This window comes from Salminus brasiliensis, chromosome 3 (assembly GCF_030463535.1).
Source record: "Salminus brasiliensis chromosome 3, fSalBra1.hap2, whole genome shotgun sequence".
NCBI classification, from domain to species: Eukaryota; Metazoa; Chordata; class Actinopteri; order Characiformes; family Bryconidae; genus Salminus; species Salminus brasiliensis.
The window spans coordinates 42,410,517-42,431,027 of NC_132880.1; the positions used below are offsets into that span (position 1 = coordinate 42,410,517).

The 20,511-nt window shown below is 42.0% G+C and overlaps 1 protein-coding gene across 10 annotated transcripts in view; it reads right to left on the reverse strand.

Annotated features, from left to right (window-relative positions):
* trps1 (trichorhinophalangeal syndrome I) overlaps positions 1–20,511 on the reverse strand; it is a 155,876-nt gene that overhangs the window by 109,354 nt on the left and 26,011 nt on the right. For all 10 annotated transcript variants that reach the window (XM_072676273.1, XM_072676274.1, XM_072676271.1 and 7 more), the window contains one exon: positions 3,632–4,494. In XM_072676273.1, the coding sequence (XP_072532374.1) occupies positions 3,632–4,494 (863 nt within the window). The remainder of the gene's footprint in view (positions 1–3,631; positions 4,495–20,511) is intronic.

Below are 20,511 nucleotides of genomic sequence, written 5' to 3' on the forward strand. Positions count from 1 at the left end.
TAAATAGCTATGACATCTGCTCATTACCCATCATTTAAAATAAATCGACTCCCCTGTTTTTACTGGCTCCCCTCGCCCAACGCCCCAACACCCCCTCACCCCCCACTCCCCCACACTCCCCTTTTTTCATGAGCTAAATGAGAAATCGCAGTCTTCGATATTACTGCATGGAAAATTCCACTCGGAATGAATACTGAATAAAGATTCATTATTCCCATTTTTTTTAAGGTTTGCACAGTATAATGACAATTTGTGGGTCTGGATGTTGAATTGAAAAAGATGGAGGGCGCAGTAGTTTGGGGGGGGGTAGAAAGACGCTTTAGGAGTTTTCTGCAAAAAAATACTATACATAGGTTGTCAGTGTGTTCAACCTGCTTGTTAAAACATACATAAAAGTGAACTAACGCTTTGGCAGGCGTTCAAAACTGCTTCTTAAAAATCGCCCTCATTCATATTTGTTGCTGCAATAAATTTTGAGCAATTACTTTGGCTAGACGAGACTATAAAAATCCTACATCACTGCTGTTAAAAAATAAAATACTGTATTTCCAATCTTTTTGATTTTCGATGCAGGATTCTGAACATAGCGACTTTTTTTTTTACATTGAGTGAACATTTCAGAATGCAGGAACTGATGAAAACAGCTTAAAATGACATGTAATAAAATCTTATCACATTAAAATGATGCATTAAAAATTTTTGCTTTCTCTTGTAAAGTTTTATTTACGACCATAAAAAAAAATCAAACCATTCAAACAGTTGGAGTCCTGATTAAATGCTGTTTTTTCCTTTTTTTGCTTAAAGTATATATATTAAACTTAAAATGTGTCTGGCTGTCACAAAATTCCCAAACAATTTAAAGAACTTCCAGATTCAAAAAGTCAAAAAAGGGTCAAAAAGTGAAAAAAAAAGGCATGAAGAAAAATAAAACAACTATCTATAAAGTAGTGCTGGGCGATATGATAAAAATACTGTATCATGATATTTAAAGGCTTCTTTCTCAATAAATGATATTTATGACGATACATCACAGGAATCACAACAGACTAAAAACATCAGTAGCGACAGATTCTTATAAACTACTATTCAGATCCTCTCCTGTACTGAATACAGTGCTGCTGCTCTTCATCTAACCAGTCTAATTACACTGTTAGTAATGAAACCTGCAGCTGATCAGTGTTTATTAAGCACTAACAGTCTCCTCCATATGCTTAGAAAAGCATATTATCTATCACGAAAAAAAATGTATCCCGATATGATAAAATACCATCATATTGCCCAGCTCTACTGTGAAGACGACATTTATGTCTAAATTTATTTCTAAATAAATATATAATTAATTAAATGCCTTTATGTGAAAACAAAAATGTAAGCTCCTAAATGTCAGCTGTCAACATGCCCAGCTACATAGCAAACGATAGAAAAGCAGCCCAGGTGGCTTCTGATGAACCTGCTTGGGACTCTGCAGACTGTGTATTATATAAAGTCTTATATAAGTTACACAGCGTTCCACAAAACTCTGTTACTCCCTAGTCTGATGTGTTAAAAATCCATCTATTATTAAATGAGGCCAAACAAATGACTTGCACTGTAAATCAGATCAACAGAAGAAACAGCAGAGATAACACACAGCTTCATAAAAGCCCTTCACATGAGAAAGCAAATTATCCATATGAGAAATGGGTAGCGTTTATAAACTGACTGAAGCAATATGTTATGTATCCTTGCTCATATGTAAGCTGTGTGCATCACGTCATTCGTTTTTTTCCGGGGCAGGCTTTACTTATTATGTCCGATCAGTCAGGAACATACGCTACAGGCTGAAACTTTATAGCTGACAGAAATGTGGCTGCTGTAACAAAACCTGGCATCTCTGAAACAGTAGGTTTAACAGGAGAAGGGAGAACTGCTTTAATACACTTTGATATCGGGAGATTTTATTTCCCACAACTTTGGACCATTTCTATTGGCCTATTCATCATGAAATGTTCACACAATGCAAAACAGCAGAGAGTTTCCAAATGATGTAAAAACATTATAATAAAACAAGGAGTTAGGAGGTTTTAAACTTACAACAAAGGGTTTAACTAAATATCTGCAGCAATATTGTCCCAAGTTATTATTTGGGATGCACCGATCTGATACCAGAATCGGATATCTGTCCCGATACTAACAAAATTATTTGGTTTGGGTATGGAATAATTAGTCTGATCCAAAGGACTGATCTATTCACGGATCTGACTCTCACACTGCCGGTGTTCTAGGCTTTATAACCCAGGATCAGAGTGACCTACAGACATCATACACATATCATAGCAAACAGTAGGACTCCTCCTATCTAACCAACATGGTGCCTTTGACTGGCTGCTGGCTCCTCTTTAGTCTCACAGACTTCCAATTTCAGAATACACAGTGCTGTGCCATGGCCCAGCACAGTTATTCAGTGTTCATTTGTTATACTTTGTTTTACAAAGTTAGTAAATTATGATTTTGTCAATCCTGATGCCTTAAGGCTCTCCCAGATGGCCAGGTATATGGTTTATTCATTCAACAGCGGTATCAAATCGGTATCGGGTATCGACCGATACGCAAAGTTCATGTAATGATATCTGTATCAGAACAAAAAAAGATGAATTGTGCATCCCTAGTTATTATCCCACGTTAATTATATGTAACAGATTCTGGTATTCAGATGCTCTTGGAGGGTTAAATTGGGAGCTGTTTAGGAGGCATTAATCAATAAAAAAGGCATCCATCACTGCAAACCAATGAAATATTTCAGATAAACTCTTTTTGGCTAAAAGGGAATGTCACCAAGCATCAGGCTGACGACAATATTATGCATTTCTGATAGCATCCGTCACGATTGCCAAACAATCAGTCACAAACTAAGCTGTCAGCAACTTTATTTACTTTAATTTAATATGTAGGTCATGTCCATATCATGTCCGTATCAGCTGTACTTGTTTTGAACTGTGGTGGTGCTGGTTAAACAGAAAGTCGTGCTGCAGGTTTCCGTGCATGGAAACTTATGAAACTTATGAAACAGAAACGAGGGCTTAAATGATTTTGATTTTATGGCTAAAAGCTAAAGGTCATGAAAACAAATAAGCAAAAAAAAAAAAGAAAAAAAAATAATAATATTAATAATCCCCTAATCCCCAATACCCCATATCAGCAGACCAAAGCAGTCTCATATGCTCTCCTCAATGGGCAACAGCTTGAAGGCATATGGCCAACTTCTATTATAAGCTCAGGGTTTACTTATACTCAGTCCACAATTTGATTCAATCACAATTAATGATTCGATAGTCTCACAATATTTTGTACATTTAAAAGAAGAAAAATGAACACTGTATCCATGTTGCTACTAAAATTACTAAAATCTAATCTAATGACACTACAGCTGGAAGGCAAAAGGAGTGTGGCACATGACATGAACACCCATGATCCACAGCAATGTTACATTTCCTAGATGGATATTATTTAGCATAACTGTGATTCAATTTAAATGGTTCTTTTACCGAGTACAGCTATACACACATAATTACTAATATACAACTACATCCCTTATTGTTTCCATCCTTCTGACCTGGTGTGTTGATTATGCATGGTACTGAGTGGTCCTTACCTGTACGTCATAGGTGCCGTTGAGCAGGGAGGCTCTAGGCGAGCCTGCCTCGGTCCCAGCTCCGCCTCCAGCACTGAGGCCCACGGCTCTGGAGCCGTCTTTGGCCTGCGTCTGCGTCTGGGTCTGGCCCATGAACTGCACCATGTTATGCAGGGCCAAGATCTTGCTGTCCAGCTCTGCGTCTTGCCGCGTCCGGTTGTGCAGGCCCAGGTGGTACTTGCGGAAGTGTTTGATCAGGTCGGTGGGGTCATTGCCGTAGTAGCCATAGCCACAAATGTTGCACTTGAAGTCCTGCAGCTTGGGAGACGAGGGCGGAGGGGCTCCGGTTTCGGCTCCCAGCGGGCTGGACGCTTCCTCGGGCACGTCGCTGGACCTCCGCGGGTGGAGCGGGAGCGGGGGAAGTTTGGAGCCGTCCACTTCGTCTCCACGTAAGCCGTCAGAACCCAGCAGCACTAGAGGGCTGTGGGTGGGGTCCCTTTCGTCCCCGTTGCTGGTGGCGCAGCCCGGAACAATGATGCAGCCTGGCCGCTGGCCCTCCACCCCAGCCTTGGTGACCTCACCCTCTCCAGCTGGACTACGGGCTGGGTGTCCCGTCTCTCCAGGGTCAGACTGTCCGGGAGAAGTGGCCGTACCCAGAGCCACGGCGTCCGGCGGCCCGGCGTAATGAAAGCCAGGCTTGTCTGCGTTGATTGGGCCAGGGGACCCTGGCTCCCCCTGCTCATCTGCCATCGGCCTGTCCGGCTCTGAGGCCTCTCTGCCCACTTCGCCGCTCTCTGCACCGGTGGCTTCTGCTGCCACCACCTCACCCTCCTCTTCTTCACCGCCGAAGCTTCTCAAAGGGGGATTCTTTTTCCGCACCATCTCTGAAAGCCAGGAAGAGGGAGAGAACAGAAACGCTTTGTTAGATTAAAAATGACATTATATAACAAGCAATGCATTGACCTGACTGTATATTGTGTAGATTAAACAACTAAAAATGTTTTATAGTTAGTATTCATAATTGGAATTTATTAATACTCATAATCGACCCATCCCTAATGCCTGCACTGAACTCCCTGAAAAGGCTGTATAACTCCTCTCTAACCGGCAAATGTATACAAGTGAATTCCACATGCAGATGTGGGTCAGCATATCAATGTACAGGCTAGTATGCTACTTAACATACACTGTTACAACCCATAGGCATGTATCATGTATCAAGTCAAGTCAAAGGTATCAGAAGAGCACTAGAGCAAGCCAAAACAAAGCTGGAGGAAAAAACCTCGGGAGGAACCAAGAGGAGGGACCCATCCTCCTCTGGTCAAAACCACTTACAAATTACTAATAAATGATATGAGGTCATCTTAACACTACATCAGTCCAATGTTATGCACTGTTATGCAGGGTACTGATATAATCATTCATATTAAGCTTAAACAGAACATATATTATATTAATAATAACCACTGTACTTACACACACACACACAACCGAAACCTACAGAAACAAATAGCACAGATATACAGCACTGTGCAGAGGTTTTAGACACATAAGCACATTATTGCAACTCATGTCTCTCAGCAATAAGGAGATCTTGTCAGTGAGCTAGTCTGAAGAACAGAGCTTCCAGGTTTCTCCTGGACGCCCCCCAGTCCACCCAGCACAGCTTGGATGTGTTCAATTCCATCATCATCACCAGCAGCAGCAGCAGCTCACCTGATTTACCATCATTAAGCCCTGATTTACCAAACCAGGTGTTGATATGAGGAGAACTCTAAATAATACTAGACTCCATGAGGAGAACTTTGGAGATGTTCTAATGATGAACACAGTGATGGAGAACCACCACCACTTTCTGTATGTATGATATTAGTATTTATTGTAATATTAGTGGTTTACTAAGCAGATAAACACCTACTGCCCAGATGTGGAGCTCTCTCGTTCTACTCTTCACAGGTATGTAACTATGTAAGATGTGTAAATGTGTGCAGTTGCCTGTATATGAGTCATATATTACAAACTGATACGCTAAACAAACACATGATCATCATATTTATACACTTTGGCAACACTATGACTTAATAGGGCCATGCCAATAAAACTACTTCTTTGAGAGCCGAGCCCAGAGCTAGCGACATGGGCTCAAGGCAAAAACATTCAGCGTGTGGCTTCATCTGCTCAGATATTCAGTTTTCAGAGTCAATGGCGCCTGTTGTCCTCGCACAATAGACTCCATAAAAGCTCCTCGATTGTTCTTTGATTCCCAAACCCCATTCTCAAAAGAAGCAATTTGCTTACAACAGGCCTTCCAGTCCGTCTTTCCAGCTCGATCCATAAACAGCTCCGCCGTCCTAATATCAGTGACTATGGCAGGCGCCGGGCTTTGTTGATGATATTTTAATGAATAAAATGTGTTCATTCATGTCACGGATGTGGCTTATGGACACGCATTTCGCCCAGTGTACCAAATCAAAGTCAAGACGGAGGGGGAAAAAAATGAGAATTTATAACCTGACTCATGACAAGGAATTACCATCAGCTTTCAGCGAGGTCATGTACGCTGGTTTGTTCCAAGCAGACAATGAAGATTACCTACATTAAAAAAAAACGTCATCATATAGACGTAGCTTTGACTCGAAGAGCACGGAAACAAATCCGGACCGCAGATTTAGGGCCGACACAACCGAACACCACTCTGCGTTCAGCTGCTGTTAGACCGTGGGTGTTTTTAGCCTAGTCTTTGGCAATCACCATTTCTCATAATTTAACAAAATTGGGGCCAGTCTCATTTCTACTGCAAGCGATCGAGAGCAATTTCCTAATTTAGGCTGTAAAGCAAATGGGTATTAAATAAAGCAATTTATGTTTGCTAGGGGGACAACGCCTTAACCAGGGCTGAGTTAATAAAAGCCTTAGGAAAATCTAATCTGAACCAACAGCTCACAAATCTCACCACACCCCCTTCCATCATTACGACATCTCCAGCACTTCCACAGCCCTCCTTCTGCCACGTCTGGGATGTGATAGTCAAAAAACACCCAAAAAAGACTTTTCGCTCTTTACACGATCCCACAGAGGAACCACTTAGTGGAGAAAGAACCGTGTTTGTGAAAGAGATACATGTTAATCTTCATGTCAAGGTTCTTCAAACCTTTTAAAGGTCCTTTATTCTTACACACTCTTTTACAAACACAGTTCTGCAGGAAATAGAAAGTGGTTCTTCTAAAGCACTACTCAAAGAACCCCCTGAGGCATCATTCGTTTTGGAGTGTTGCTTACACTGATAAAAAACATTAATTTAGGTATTTCATACGGGGATTCTTCAAGTTATTTAAAGACTCTTCACGAAAAAACACGGGTTCTTTAGAGAACCAAAAGTGGTTCTTTCGGTATGACATGGCAACGCTTTATATTCTTTAAAACGGCTCTTCAGAAAGACCCATTAAAAAAATTCTTAAGGAAATGAAAAGAGATTCTTCTATGGTGCTCAAAGCACCTTCAAAACACCATTATTTTTAAGACACTCTTAAAGAAAATACTTTTGGTACTTCAAACTTTAAAAAGACTCATCACAAAAAAAAAACATCCATTGAAAGATTCTTTGAGGAACACAAAGTAACTTTTAAATGGCAATAATTTAAATGTACCTTATAGAAAACCTTTATTTTTTATATGTGTTGCATTTTTACACTGATAAAAAAATTAATTTAGGTATTTCATATTGGGAATATTTAAAGACTCACAAAAAAACACATCCATGGACGGGTTCTTTATGGAAACCAAAAGTGGTGTTTTTTGATATCGCATAGCAACACTTAAACATAAACATTTACTTCAGCTTCTTCATATGAGGATTCTTCAAACTTTAAAACGACTCATCAGAAAGACCCATTTAAGAGGTTCTTAAGGAAATCAAAAGAGATTTTTTTATGGTATTGCTCAAAGCACCTTTAAAGCATCATTATTTTTAAAACACTCTTATTCTACAGTTTCTTTGAGGAACAAGAAGTAGCTTTAATATGACAATAATTTATTGTACCTTATGAAAAAACAATTTTTGAAGTGATAAAAAACTGATAAAAACATTGATTTAGGTATTTCATACTGGGAATAGAGTTCTTTAGGGAATCAAAAGTGGTTCTTTTGGTATCGCATGGCAACCCTTTTAATCAAACATTTACTTCAGCTTCTTCATATGGGAATTCTTCAAACTTTACAGAAGCTCATCACGAAGAAACATTCATTGAAAGGTTCCTTAGAGAACAAAAAGTGCCTCTTCTATAGAAACTTCTATGGCTTTCAAAGAACCTTTAAGGAACAATATTTAACAAAACATTTACTTCAGATACTTCATAGTTCAGGGGACTCTTTTAAATCTAACAAGGCTCGTCACAAAGAACCATCCAGTGAAAGATTATTTAAGGGACATAAAGTAGCTTTTCAATATAATCACAAAAGATCAATTCAATGTTCTCTTTGAGGAACCTTCATTTTAATAAAAAATAAAGATTTACTTTAGGCAGTTCATGTGTGGATTCTTTAAACTTTAAACCAACTCTTCAGAAAGAACCATTTAAAAGATTCTTAAGGAAATTAACACACCTTTAAAACACCATTATTTTAAAGACACTTTTAAACAAAATACTTCTTTGAGGAACAAAAATTAGGTTTTATGTGCATCAATTCAAAGAACTCTTTGAAGAACTTTAATTTTTAGGAGTGTTGCTTATACTCATAAAAATGAAAAATTTACTTTAGGTATTTCATAAAGAAACTCCTGAAATGTCCGGAAAAAGGTTGGTCACAAGGAAAAAGTCCATTGAAAGGTTCTTCGGAAAACGAAAAGTAGCTTTCATATGGCAATAATTTAATGTACCGTGTGAAGAACCTCATTTGTTTAAAGTGTTTCTTACACTCAAAAAAATGAAAGATTTACTTTCAGCACTTCATATGGGGATTCTTGAAACTTTAAAACGACTCATCAGAAAGAACCATTTAAAAGATTCTTAAGGAAATCAAAAAAGGTTCTTCTATGGTTGTGCTCAAAGCAGCTTTAAAGCATCATTATTTTTAATACACTTTTACATTTTTACATTCATAAAAATTAAATATTTCCTTTTGTATTTCATAAGAAATACCTGAAATGTCCTGAAAAAGGCTGGTCACAAAGAACTGTCCACTGAACGATTCTTTGAGAACCAAAAGTGTATTTTCTGTGTATAGCAATGGTTCAGAGTAATGTTTAAAAGCGTAGCCTGACTCAGTAGTTGTTGTCTGCTTCGCAAAAAAGGCAAACATTTCCAATCTAAAGTTGATGGTACGGTTTATTAAAAGGAAAGACTTCTGAGAGATGTCTGACTGAAAGCTAAAGCATTCCTCCCTCCTGTTGTAAGCTCGCATTCCTAAACCATCATAAAGGCCTAAAACTGCACATCATTAGTGGCATCGCCACAGACTATCGTATTAAAGCACTATCTGCAGGGCAAGATAAACCCACATTAGTGCCATGATGACTGATTTAAAATGGCTGGCAATGATGAGAACGCTGAGCATAAACACAGCGTTCATTCCGGCTCCGCCTGGGAACAACAAAAAAAAAAAAAAACGGCCAGCCAGGATTTTGATTTCAATAAACTGTGGATCAGCGTAACCCCATCAAAAATTTGTATACCAACTTTAATCACATTTCAGACAGAGTAATCTTTTAAAGCACTGTTCATTACCTGAAGCAGAAGCACTGTCTCTTTCTCATTACTTCAGTCTCTCGCTCGCTCTTTTCATTTCGGAAAAGAACTATGGCGATGTACAAGTTCGCCCAAGCAGTGCACTTCACGGGGGAAGGCGATTTAGCATGAAATGTAAAAAAAAAAAAAAAAAAAAGTTTTTAATCCTTGATATGCCACACAATTACATTAAAACTTCAGGGGGGAAGAAGTAAGACATTACCATTCCAATCCCCCATCAAAAGACAGAATAATCTACTTTTATAGCCCCCAGGCACTCACAGCGTTCCTGTACCAGTCAATTCAAATCACCGGTTCACTTTCCGCCCCCCCATCTCTCCCCATCCAGCACCCACCCCTACATTATACTGCTCCTCATCTGTTATTGTGCCTGCTCAAGAACTTACTTAATAAAGTATAATATGCCTTTTGAAGAGGACGGGACAATCAATTTTCTTAATTAAAAAAGTGAGGGGGGGCCGGGGACGAATCGACAGTGGCCTCTGCCTACATACGTTAGTAGCAGAGACGAGCTCAGGTCTGTCCCTGCAGAGAACTGTTGTACAACTCCGCTAATGCAGCTCGATGACATGAGTCACAGCTCAATCAGAGGGCAGCCTGGCACAGCTCTTTCTGTCACAACCCACCACAGAGGCCGTAAAGCAAACACAGTCACCTTGCATTAAGGGTAGGGGCGTCCAGGAGGGCTTCAACTAACAGTTATTGTTACAGTTACACTGTGACCTGTAAATCTATTGACTGTTAAATTCAATTGATCAACTGATCAAACCATTAGGCTACGTCTCCTGTGATTTTTCACTACTAATCATTCAGGGGCCCATCAATGCAACAGCCAACTGCTTCTTTTATGGTGCAGCGAATCGATCGGATCGATCTCATGCAGGAATGCACATTTCTTGCTCCTGGGCTCCCCCTACAGTCAGGTAGTGTAACGCACAGTTTGAGCCAACCTTAAAGGACACGCATTTCCGGACAAGCTGAGACACAGAACCGTCACTGAAAGGGAAAGAAGCATGTGGACTGAGGTGGTAGGGTAATATTACCAGATTTTACACAAACTCTAGGTTGTCCTGCTTGCTTCACTCCAGAGAGTCCAGAGCGGCAATGATAGAGAAGCTAGCTACTTTCCCAAATACAGTCACTGGAGCATCAACATGACTGTTAAAGCTGCTATATTAAGGAGAAAATGCTATCATACCACCAACAATGCTTCCTGTACACTTCCTGTACAAAATAAAGGAGCTTCAAAGACAGGTTCTGCAGGTTCTTTGTGCAAGGCTATAGAGGAACCACTTTCGGTCCCATAAAGAATTGACAATTAAGGGATGTGAGAATGTGAAGAACCTTTTAAAGGCTTAAGAACCTTCACGTGCACATCACTATTACAAAAACAGTTCTATAGGGAACCAAGAGTGGTTCTTCCCCAGTGCAGTGTATTACAATCCATCCAAATGTTCATGTTCAAGATCCATTTTTCACTTTTTGACATAATGTGAATCTGGCAGTTGTTTTTTACATTGTGTCAGAATTTCATGATGAATGGACCCATAAAAACGCTCCAAAATGACTTGGAATTGAATCCTTTTTTTTGTCCTCGGACTTCCAAGTTAAGAAGGTCTTCTCCTTATCCTGTAAAGTTGCCATTTAGAGAGCACTTTTGCTTTTAGGCAAACACGCTGACTGCCATCCCCCATAATCAATGCTCTTAAGGTTTAATTGAATTTGTTGACTAAAAGACCTCAATCATTCGAACTCGAAAGGCCAGCTCTGGTCTAGACATCCCAAGAATCCGGCACAGTTGATGATTCTTTTGGACCAACGAGGTGCTGGAATTCTAATCTTTCTATTAGGGGAAGATTTGATTGGATATTCTCATAATATTTTGAGGGAAATCTGAAGAAATATTACTGTATCCCGTTGTTGGTCAAGCTATTAATACGGCTAGAGCTGGGAAGAGGGGGGAAAGTAGCTCAAGGAATGACTATGCTGGAGTAGGGTGCTGGTTAGTGCTGGATTAATAGAATGCCCGTTCACTGTGATGCACATCTTCAAGGGTTTGCATTGCGATCGCTCAATGTTTCTACACCCTCATTGCACCCCTACATTCCACATATTTCCACTGCAAAAATCTAAAATAGTTTTCCACTGGCTGAACTGTGCCATCCTGGCTCGAGGAAGCCAAAAACACAAGGGGTTGTGGTGATGGGTGAGGTCACCACACAGAGTTGTTTACAGGGTAATGCTGATGTACCATTTTCCATAAAGAGCAGAAGCCCAAAGACAAACTGCTATCCACTTTGCTTGTTGGAAACATGGATGACAACAGTGGAGAAACCATGGCTTCTGTAGACAAGCAGACAAGAAGCACATGGAAATACGGAAGAAGCAGCTAAAAGCTGAGTCTACCAGAACAACAGAGCACAGAAGAAGCTCTGAAAATGTGTGTGGAGCCAATACAAAAAAGACCTCCTCAAAAATGAGGCTGATTCTAGGAATCAATGGGCAAATACAGTTCTTCACTACCCATCAGCGTGGGCTATGTGATTCACCACAGGTGTTAAGATAGCAGGAGCAAAAGTAAGGAGTGATTGAGCAGAGAAATCAGCAACATGACCTGGTTCTGGCTCCTCTTGGTCACCTTGAGTTCAGCAAAATGCCAAGTAGGCTGGCGTCACGTTCAGAGCAGTCCATTAATAAGATAAGGGAGGTTGGCGTGCCAACCTTTGCAGAGGCAGCATGAGATTTAAAGCCAACACGTGAGCCTGTGACACACTTTATCAGGGGGAAAATCCGTCTGCTGACAGGCTTTTCATCATGGCAGAAGTGACAGGGTGAAAAGAGAGGCACTCGGCAGATTACTTTTGCGTACAAAAAGCGTGCACGCCCATCAAACCTGACGATGAGGCGGCTCGAAGGTCACACGGGCCGAAAACCTCAGCAGTCAAGATCAACAAGCCTGAAAATATTCTTGGACTCCGATCCCTTCTTTTGTGCTCTGTCAGAAGAACAAAAGAAGGCAGGATGGCTTTTGTCTGATGTAACGTACGAGTCCTTTTCGTTCTCTTTTATGAAGAATGAACATGTTCAACACAGGTTCCAAGGTTTCTGGATGGTTCCTGTCCATAGGCCATGATCTCACATGGTGACACACCTTCTTAAACTGAATTGTGCACACACAGACAACATACAAGACAAACAAAACAAAAGGCAAGCACAGATTCTGACCAAAAGACAGACATACTAGATGGACAAAAGTATTGGGACAATACAATAACTCATAGGCATTGGTGTTTATTCCCCCTTTGCAGCTCTAACAGATTCCACAACTTGCAGAGAAAGGAAGACTTTCTACAAGAAAGTTTTGCCTTGGACCTTGAGGTCAGGGCTCTGTGTGGGCCAGTCAGGTTCTTCCCAACCAAATTGACCAGCCATATCTTTATGGACCATGCTGGAACAGAAAAGGGCCTTCCCCAAACGGTTTCCAAAAAGTTGGACATTGTCCAAAATGTCTTGGTCTACTGAATCCATACTTCCCTACACTGGAACTAAGAGCCCTATAGGCTAATCCCTGAAAAACAACCCCATGGCATTATCCTCCCCCACCAAACGTTACAGTTGGCACAGTGCAGTCAGCCAGGTAAGGTTATCCTGGTGTTTGCCAAGCCCATTTGCCAAACTCGTCTGCCAGATAAAGAAGCACGATTCGCCGCGTCACAGAACCAGTTTGCGCTGCTCCAGAGTCCAGTGGTGGTGTGCTTTACACTACTCCATCCGACGCTAGGCATTGTGCTTGGCGATGTAAAGCTCTTATGTAGCTGCTCGGCAGTGGAAACCCATGCCATGAAGCTCCTCGTGAACAGTTGATGAGAGGAGGTTTGGAACGCGTCAGAGACTTTTATGCACTATGCTTATGCACTCGGCGACCCCACTCTGTAACTTTACATGGTCTGACATCTGGTGGCTGAGTTGCTCTCTGTGGTTCCTCCTAAACGCTTCCACTGTTCAATAACACCACTCACAGCTGATGGTGGAAGATCTGAGAGGAAAGAAATTTCACCAGTTGACTTGTTGTTGCAGTGGTGGCTCCTATTACAAAACCACGCTGGAGTTTAGGGAGCTCTTTAGAACCACCACTCTTTCACTAACGTGTGGAAAGGCAGACTACTTCCTTGAGGCTAGATTGTATACATTTGTGGCAATGGAACTGAATAAAACCCCTGAATTTAATGATTAAGAGGTGTGTCCCATTACTTTTGTCCGTACAGTGCATCTAACTACGCCTGCCAGTAACCGGAGGAACAGGTACGAGTGCCACGGCCTAAAAATCATGTCGTGAGGGCAATAAATCATGTTTAAATGTAGCAGGCCTGCTAAAGTCCCCTGTTCTTTCTCCCCAAGCTCGCAGTCCTGAGCTGAGCCACAGACAGGCTCATTTGCAAAGAGGCAGCTCAATTCCAAATATGTCATCTTAAATGTCAAACTCATTTAGGAGCTCCCGTTTCACTGCCTCTCTTCCCACACGACAACAAATGGAGGGGATCTCCTCAGTGGGCCAGGCCCAGTCCGCCAAGCTCCTTACGTGCTGGCTTTAATTCGTGTCAGGAAGGGTCCCGGGCCTCGTTGCCAGCCTATGGCTCTGACTGCGTCCCAGACAAAGGCCAGGTGCTCTGAATTAGCCTGTGGGCCATTAGGAGCCCTCAGGAGTGCGAGTAAATCAAGACGTTTACTGCACGATTCTCCATCCAGCAGCCGTTTCAGAACAGATTGAGAGTTACTGCCTGATAGTAAAGCTATGATGATGAAAGTTGCAAGAGATTTACTTTAAGTTGCACCCATTGCCGACACAGATGTACAAAAGCACACATACTGCTAAACATGAACCTACTGGCACTGTGCCTAATGCTAGACATGGGCTAGAAGTGTATAAAGCCTCCAGCATTGAGCTGTGGAGGAGTGGAATGATGCTTGGTGCTCCATCCAAAACTTCTGGGATGAGTTGGGGAGTTGGGGATGAGGTGGGGTGGGATGGTGATCATCCAACATTTTAACCTCACTCTAGACTCTAGTCACTGAATGCAATCAAATCCTCACAGAAATGCTCCAAAACTGTAGTAGTAAAAAGCCTAAAACAGTAACTATAACAAAAGCAAGAGAAACTCTTTTTAATATCCTTGGTTTCACAAAGAACAATGAATGTGTCCCAATACTTTTGTCCATATAGTGCAGCAAGACACCAAACATGCATCCAAGTGCTAATCCGCTGCATGTTACTTTTTGAATAAACACAGACCCTACATACAGAGCACACAGCCTGAGACCGGAGATCATCATCATCATCATCGTCGTCGTCATCATCTCAGATTCAGGCTTAGGTAGTTCAAAAGTTTGTAAGCCTCAAGGGGAGCAAGCAAAGGTCCCATCCCCAGCTGGAGGACCCCCACCGAGCGGCCCCGGGACTCTCAGCACTCAGGCCACAAGAGACTTTATTAAAACTACATTACCACAAGCAGACCCTCATAATTCAGCCCTGTTCTTTAAGTCCACTGAGGGGGTAGAGGGGGCGGGATCTCAATAAAGTCCTCCATAACAACCCTGTACACACACACACACACACACTCACACACACACACACACACACACACATAGCCATACAGCACTGTCCTGATCAGTCAGGCAGAGAATTGAGTTTCCAGACTCCTTAGATGATGGGACTCATTTTGCATCCTTTATTTACTGGCCTCCTAAATTGAAGTGATAAAGAAATAAAACATGATTGCCTTCTGTCGCGGCAGGCGGACGGCACAGCACACAGCGCCGCTCGGCTAAATGAATAAGTCCTGGTATCATAGCACCAGCACTAAAACGTAAAAGAAGTGAAGAACCGAAGCAGCAATCAGGCGAACCATATCCGTGTCCGCGCCCTGCCTCCTAAATTGCTTACGCTTTGATGTCGTGTCAACATGTGACTCCATAAGGTTGCTATCTGACCCGTGCTGCGAGCGAGACACACTCCTGAGCTACGAATAATGAACACAAGACTTTCTGACCCTATTGATTGATGCTCTGCTCTGCAGAGATCACCTGACGGGGGTAGCAGCAAGCACGTAGCAAAACCATTAGACCTCTGGGAACTACAGATTCAAGACTTAGCACTTCGGCAAAGCGTTCCGAGCTGTTTTATAGAGAGAGGTATTTTATACAGTGTTGGAAATCCAGACAGCAAGTCTATTTCATGTTGCTTAACAGCTCACACTGCAAAAATGAGACCCTAATAGTCTAAATTAGTCAAAATATCTGATATTTCTCATTTTATTCAGCTTATTTTTTACTTGTTTTATGTGACTGCTGATAATTGTGCACATTTCAATCGACGTTTCTTAATCAAAAATGGTTACGAAACATTTCTGTTTTTTCGGAATTAAGCAAAATGATCTATTAAAGGAATAAGACCCTTTAGTAGATAAACTTGCTAAGTTAAAATACACTATATGGCCAAAAGACTTATTTATCCAGCACCTGGCATCTAATGCTCTAGCCCACGCACTACAGAGAGTCCTATTCTATTGGCAGTCCTTGGACTCTACAGGGACTAGACAATTAATTAATTCTTCCAAAATCAAGCGAATTAAAAAAAAGTTTATCCTGCTTTTATTGGACTTACTGTCTCTACTGTTCAGGGACGTCTTTCTGCTACATTTTGGAGCATTACTGTGAGGATTTGATTGCACTGAGCAACAAGAGCATCAGTGAGGACAGGATGCTGGATGATCACCATCCCACCTCATCCCCTCCTCCTGAACTCATCCCAAATGTATTGGATGGAGCACCAACCATCATTCCAGAGATGCCACTACTTCACAGCTCAACTGGCATCTAATGCTCTAGCCCACGACTGGCATAAGGTGCCAGTGGTCCCAACGGCTTCATGTTTATCTACTGTAGAGAGAGTCCTGTGCTACTGGCAGTACTTCTCTACAGGGAGTAGACAAGCTGGGTGTAGCTTAAAGTGGCTGAAGGCATTTGTTAGAAGGGGAATCGGGGTATGATCCATTAAAAGGTCAACTCTGGTGATCTTTAATGGGCAACAGAGCAGAATGTTGACGCATTAACATTGACGCCATTAGCTGGTGTTCGCTGTCCGTCAGTGCATCATTCTCATTGTAATCAATGGTAAACTGTGAATTTCTGATGCGTTCAAAGGTGCCCGTGCCATCATTTTAGCCTTGTAGCGCCAATCCAGTTTTTTGGTTTTGCCAAACCGTTGCTTTAAAGGTCTAAGGCCATGGAAAATGTTTGTGATGTCACAAAAACTCACACACTTCTATACACCCACCCTCAGCCGGCAGCACTTCAGTCTCAACTATTCACAATAAAGGAGTCAGGAGTGGTTGCAGGCCAGCCAATCAGAATAGGCCATTCACATACATTAGTCTTAAAGGCACGGTCACAGAAACTGCTATTAATTTGACTAAACTGTAAAAGACTTTTGTAAAAGACTAATGGAAAACTAAAAATGCCAGGAAGGTCACAACTGCACATCAGCACGTAAAAAAGAATGAGTGAAATATAGGATATGGGCCCTTTCATTTTCGGGAATGTGAATGAGACGACACCAAAGAACGCTCCTCCTGCTTTCCTTACAAAGGTACACTGAGCAGCACACATGGCGAGCGACCCCCTCTCTAGTCTAGCATACCATGTGTGTGCGGTCACGTCTACGTGTTTCCCCCCCGCCAAGCCCACAATTCCACCTTGCAGCATCTCCCTCACTGTTCCTTCAGCCCTGTATGATGTCACTGCCGCGGATCCTGCGGCGGAACGGCACTCCGAGCGCCCCAGTGTGTCTCCCTCTGGTGTTTAATCTCATTTGGACCATTAAGAATAAATCACATTAGTGTCTGAGCGCTAACGCGGCGAGCATGTGTAGGGTCTATGGAAAACACACAGGCGAGATGCGAGATAGACGGGCTGCAATTAATTATCATTAAGCCAAATGTCAAGAGGAGGAATCGGGCTATGACTCAGCTTCCCCTCCCTACACCTCTCGCGCTGAAAGAAAGACACACTCGTGCGCACTCGCCACACGGCCCCTCGTTACGTCTGTGTGACCCTGGGCTGAAATCGGCCTGTGCTGATGAAAAAAACAGGCCCTTCAAAAACAGGATAGCCATGCTTTAGCTGCGCGTCAGGGTAATGTATGTGCTCGGTTTGTCTCAGCACATTACTGCTGATTGTTTAGTCCCATAAGGAGAAAAAGACCTTTCTCCTCCCACTTACACACTCTATTAATCATCCTGACGAAGTGACTTGGTTAGATTTAAAAGGCTAACAGCACACGGACAATCTCACATGTTGATTATTTTCATTTTTTAGACGGCGCAGATTAAACGATGGCCCTTAACGAAGAAAAGAAAAATCGGAACCAGAATGAGGAGCTGCAGATTCTCCCACTGCAAGTCAGAGCCCACTTTCTTCCATCATCAACAGCTCAGATGTCCTCTGTCGTCTTATCCCATCATAAAACACACACACACACACACACACACACACACACACACACACACACACACACACTTTCAGAGAAACAAAAAGGGAAGCATTCTCACTTCCCAAAATGAAAGACTGAAGCGATGCCAGATCAGAACTACTTTGGGTTTTCCACAGAACTTATCAGTAAACACTTGCGAGTGTGAAGAACATCTAAAAAATAAATAAATAAATAAATAAATAAATAAATAAATAAAGTTTAAAAGGACCTCCCCATACTAAAGAGCACTGGTAACCAATCCTGCCTTGGCTCTGGGGATTTTGGCTCTGACCTACATCAACCTCACCTGGTCCCCTAATTACTGTCTATGAGCCATGTTCTTTTGAGGACGGAGGTGAAGATCTCCAGGAGGAAGGAGGGTTTGGTGACCACTGCTGTAAAGGTCCTACTCCAATTAAAGATTACCCCTAGAACTTTTTAGGAAACCTTTTATCATCATCTGCAGAATCTGCAAATTTAGCTGTGAAGAACCACTCAACACTACATGGACAAAAGTATTGGGACACTTGTTCATTCACTGTTTCTTCTGAAATCGACAGCATATAAAAAGAGTGTATCTGACTTTTATTGGAGCAACTGTCTCTACTGTCCAGGGAAGCCTTTCTACTAGAACGGAACACCATCATTCCAAAGAACATGGTTTTACTGCTGGGGGGGGCTTTATACCCCTGTCGCCTACGCCTGGCCTCACACTTTTGACCTGGCAATACTTCCCTACAGGGATTAGACAACCTGTATGTGTGCACGCATTTGCATATCTGTATAGTACCAATGCATTCAACAGACATATATGTATACACACACACACACACACACACACACACAGGAGTTCTTCAAGTGTATTCACATAAATAAACTGGCACAACCATATCTACAACCCAAAGAACCATCGGTCTGCTTTTGTAGACATTTCTTTATAGAACAGGGCTTTACATTACAGCACCAGAAACGTTCCTTGAGCCAAGTTTTATTCCAAGTACTGAATGAACAATGATCACCTGCGTGTTTAATCACAGAGAGCATCAGCAGTCCTGTTAAACTGGACGTTATAATATTAGGTACTAAAAACTAAGTTCTCAGTTCTTGTCTGCAGTTTTTAACATCGGGCCCTACTCGCACATTCTGCCTGTGTCAAAAGGTCAGGAGAAAAATGTATTATGATATACTAGATTTTTGCCAGATCTCACACTTATGAAACAATGATATAATGATTGTATAATTTCAGCACCTTAAAATCAGCAATTTCAATTATTTTAATTATTTAAAATTGTTCAGCTAAATCAGCCTAATACTGCACAAGATTCCAATAAAATTACAGAATAAAAGATTCAACTAGAATAAAAGGACTAATTTTTAGCAAACAATTAACAAAGACTTATTTAACCAGATACAAAGTATCTAAAATTAAGTCATCCAACTTTGTTTTATATGTAAAATCAGTTTAATCAGCAATAATTTCCCCAATCAGAACAGTTTCAAGAGACTGCCAGTGGTATTAAAACCAGACACCCCTCCTCAGCACAAACACAGAAAGCTCACAACAGACTTCCTTCAGATTACTGACCCATAAATTCAATAAATTACAGCTAAACAAACTTCAGACTCATGACTGGGAGCTACTCCTGCTCCTTCTGTCTGACTACTGTAAGGTTCGATCTCTCCTCATTGTTTTTTGGGGCTTTTTTTTTGAAGCACTGTTGCTGAATCACTTCTATCCAGGCCTTCCACAAAGTAGAGTGCAACAAAGTCATCTCCGCAGTGTCTCCTCTGATTATCCTGTATGTTCAGTGCTGCGGCAGCTCCAAAGCGAGCCAATCCTGCACTGGAGCGTCGGAAATCAAATAAGGAACGGAGAGAGGGAGCTATAGGCAGGCACTCAGAGAAGCTTCAGCCTCTAATGTAAACAAGCGCTGAGAAGATATCTTCTCACTTCAGAGCCTCTTTGGAGACCAAAATAACTCCCAGGACTTTTACTTGACAGGGCTGCAAGGAGACAGCTTTCTTCACACATGAGATCGCACACATGAGAGAGAGTGCCAGAGTGAGAGAGTGAGAGAGAGACACAGACAGAGTGTAGAACAGCATGCTAATCTCCTCCCATCCACAGAGGGAGAAAGAGAGAGAGAGAGAGAGAGAGAGAGAGACACTGAGATTGTGTGTGTGTGTGTGTGTGGAAGAATAAATCCAACACTGCCACTGCAACACTGAGGCCTTTGAAGGAGGCCCAGATTGCCAAGATCTGTCTCCGTGCAGACGCCCCGACACACACAGCTCTGCTCTACGCCCCAACGTTCCACACACTCGGAAATCTCGGAGCACGAGAGCGGAGGAGAAAAAAAGAGAGAGAAGAGACTCATAGAAAAGACTGGCTTTCCGAACACGTTAAAAAGAATCCGGAGTAAACGACTCGACTTTATCAGGACTGAGTCACGAGCTGAGACGGAAACCACACAGGACTACACACACACACACCCCGCACCAGTCCGCCTGGACTTCAAAAAAAAAAAGGTGCTAACGCGTGTCAAAGGTGAGGGATGAAATTTAGGGAATTGCGGCGGAGAGCCAGGGGTGATACTTACTTCACACAGCTCAGAGTGAGGCGTGAAATG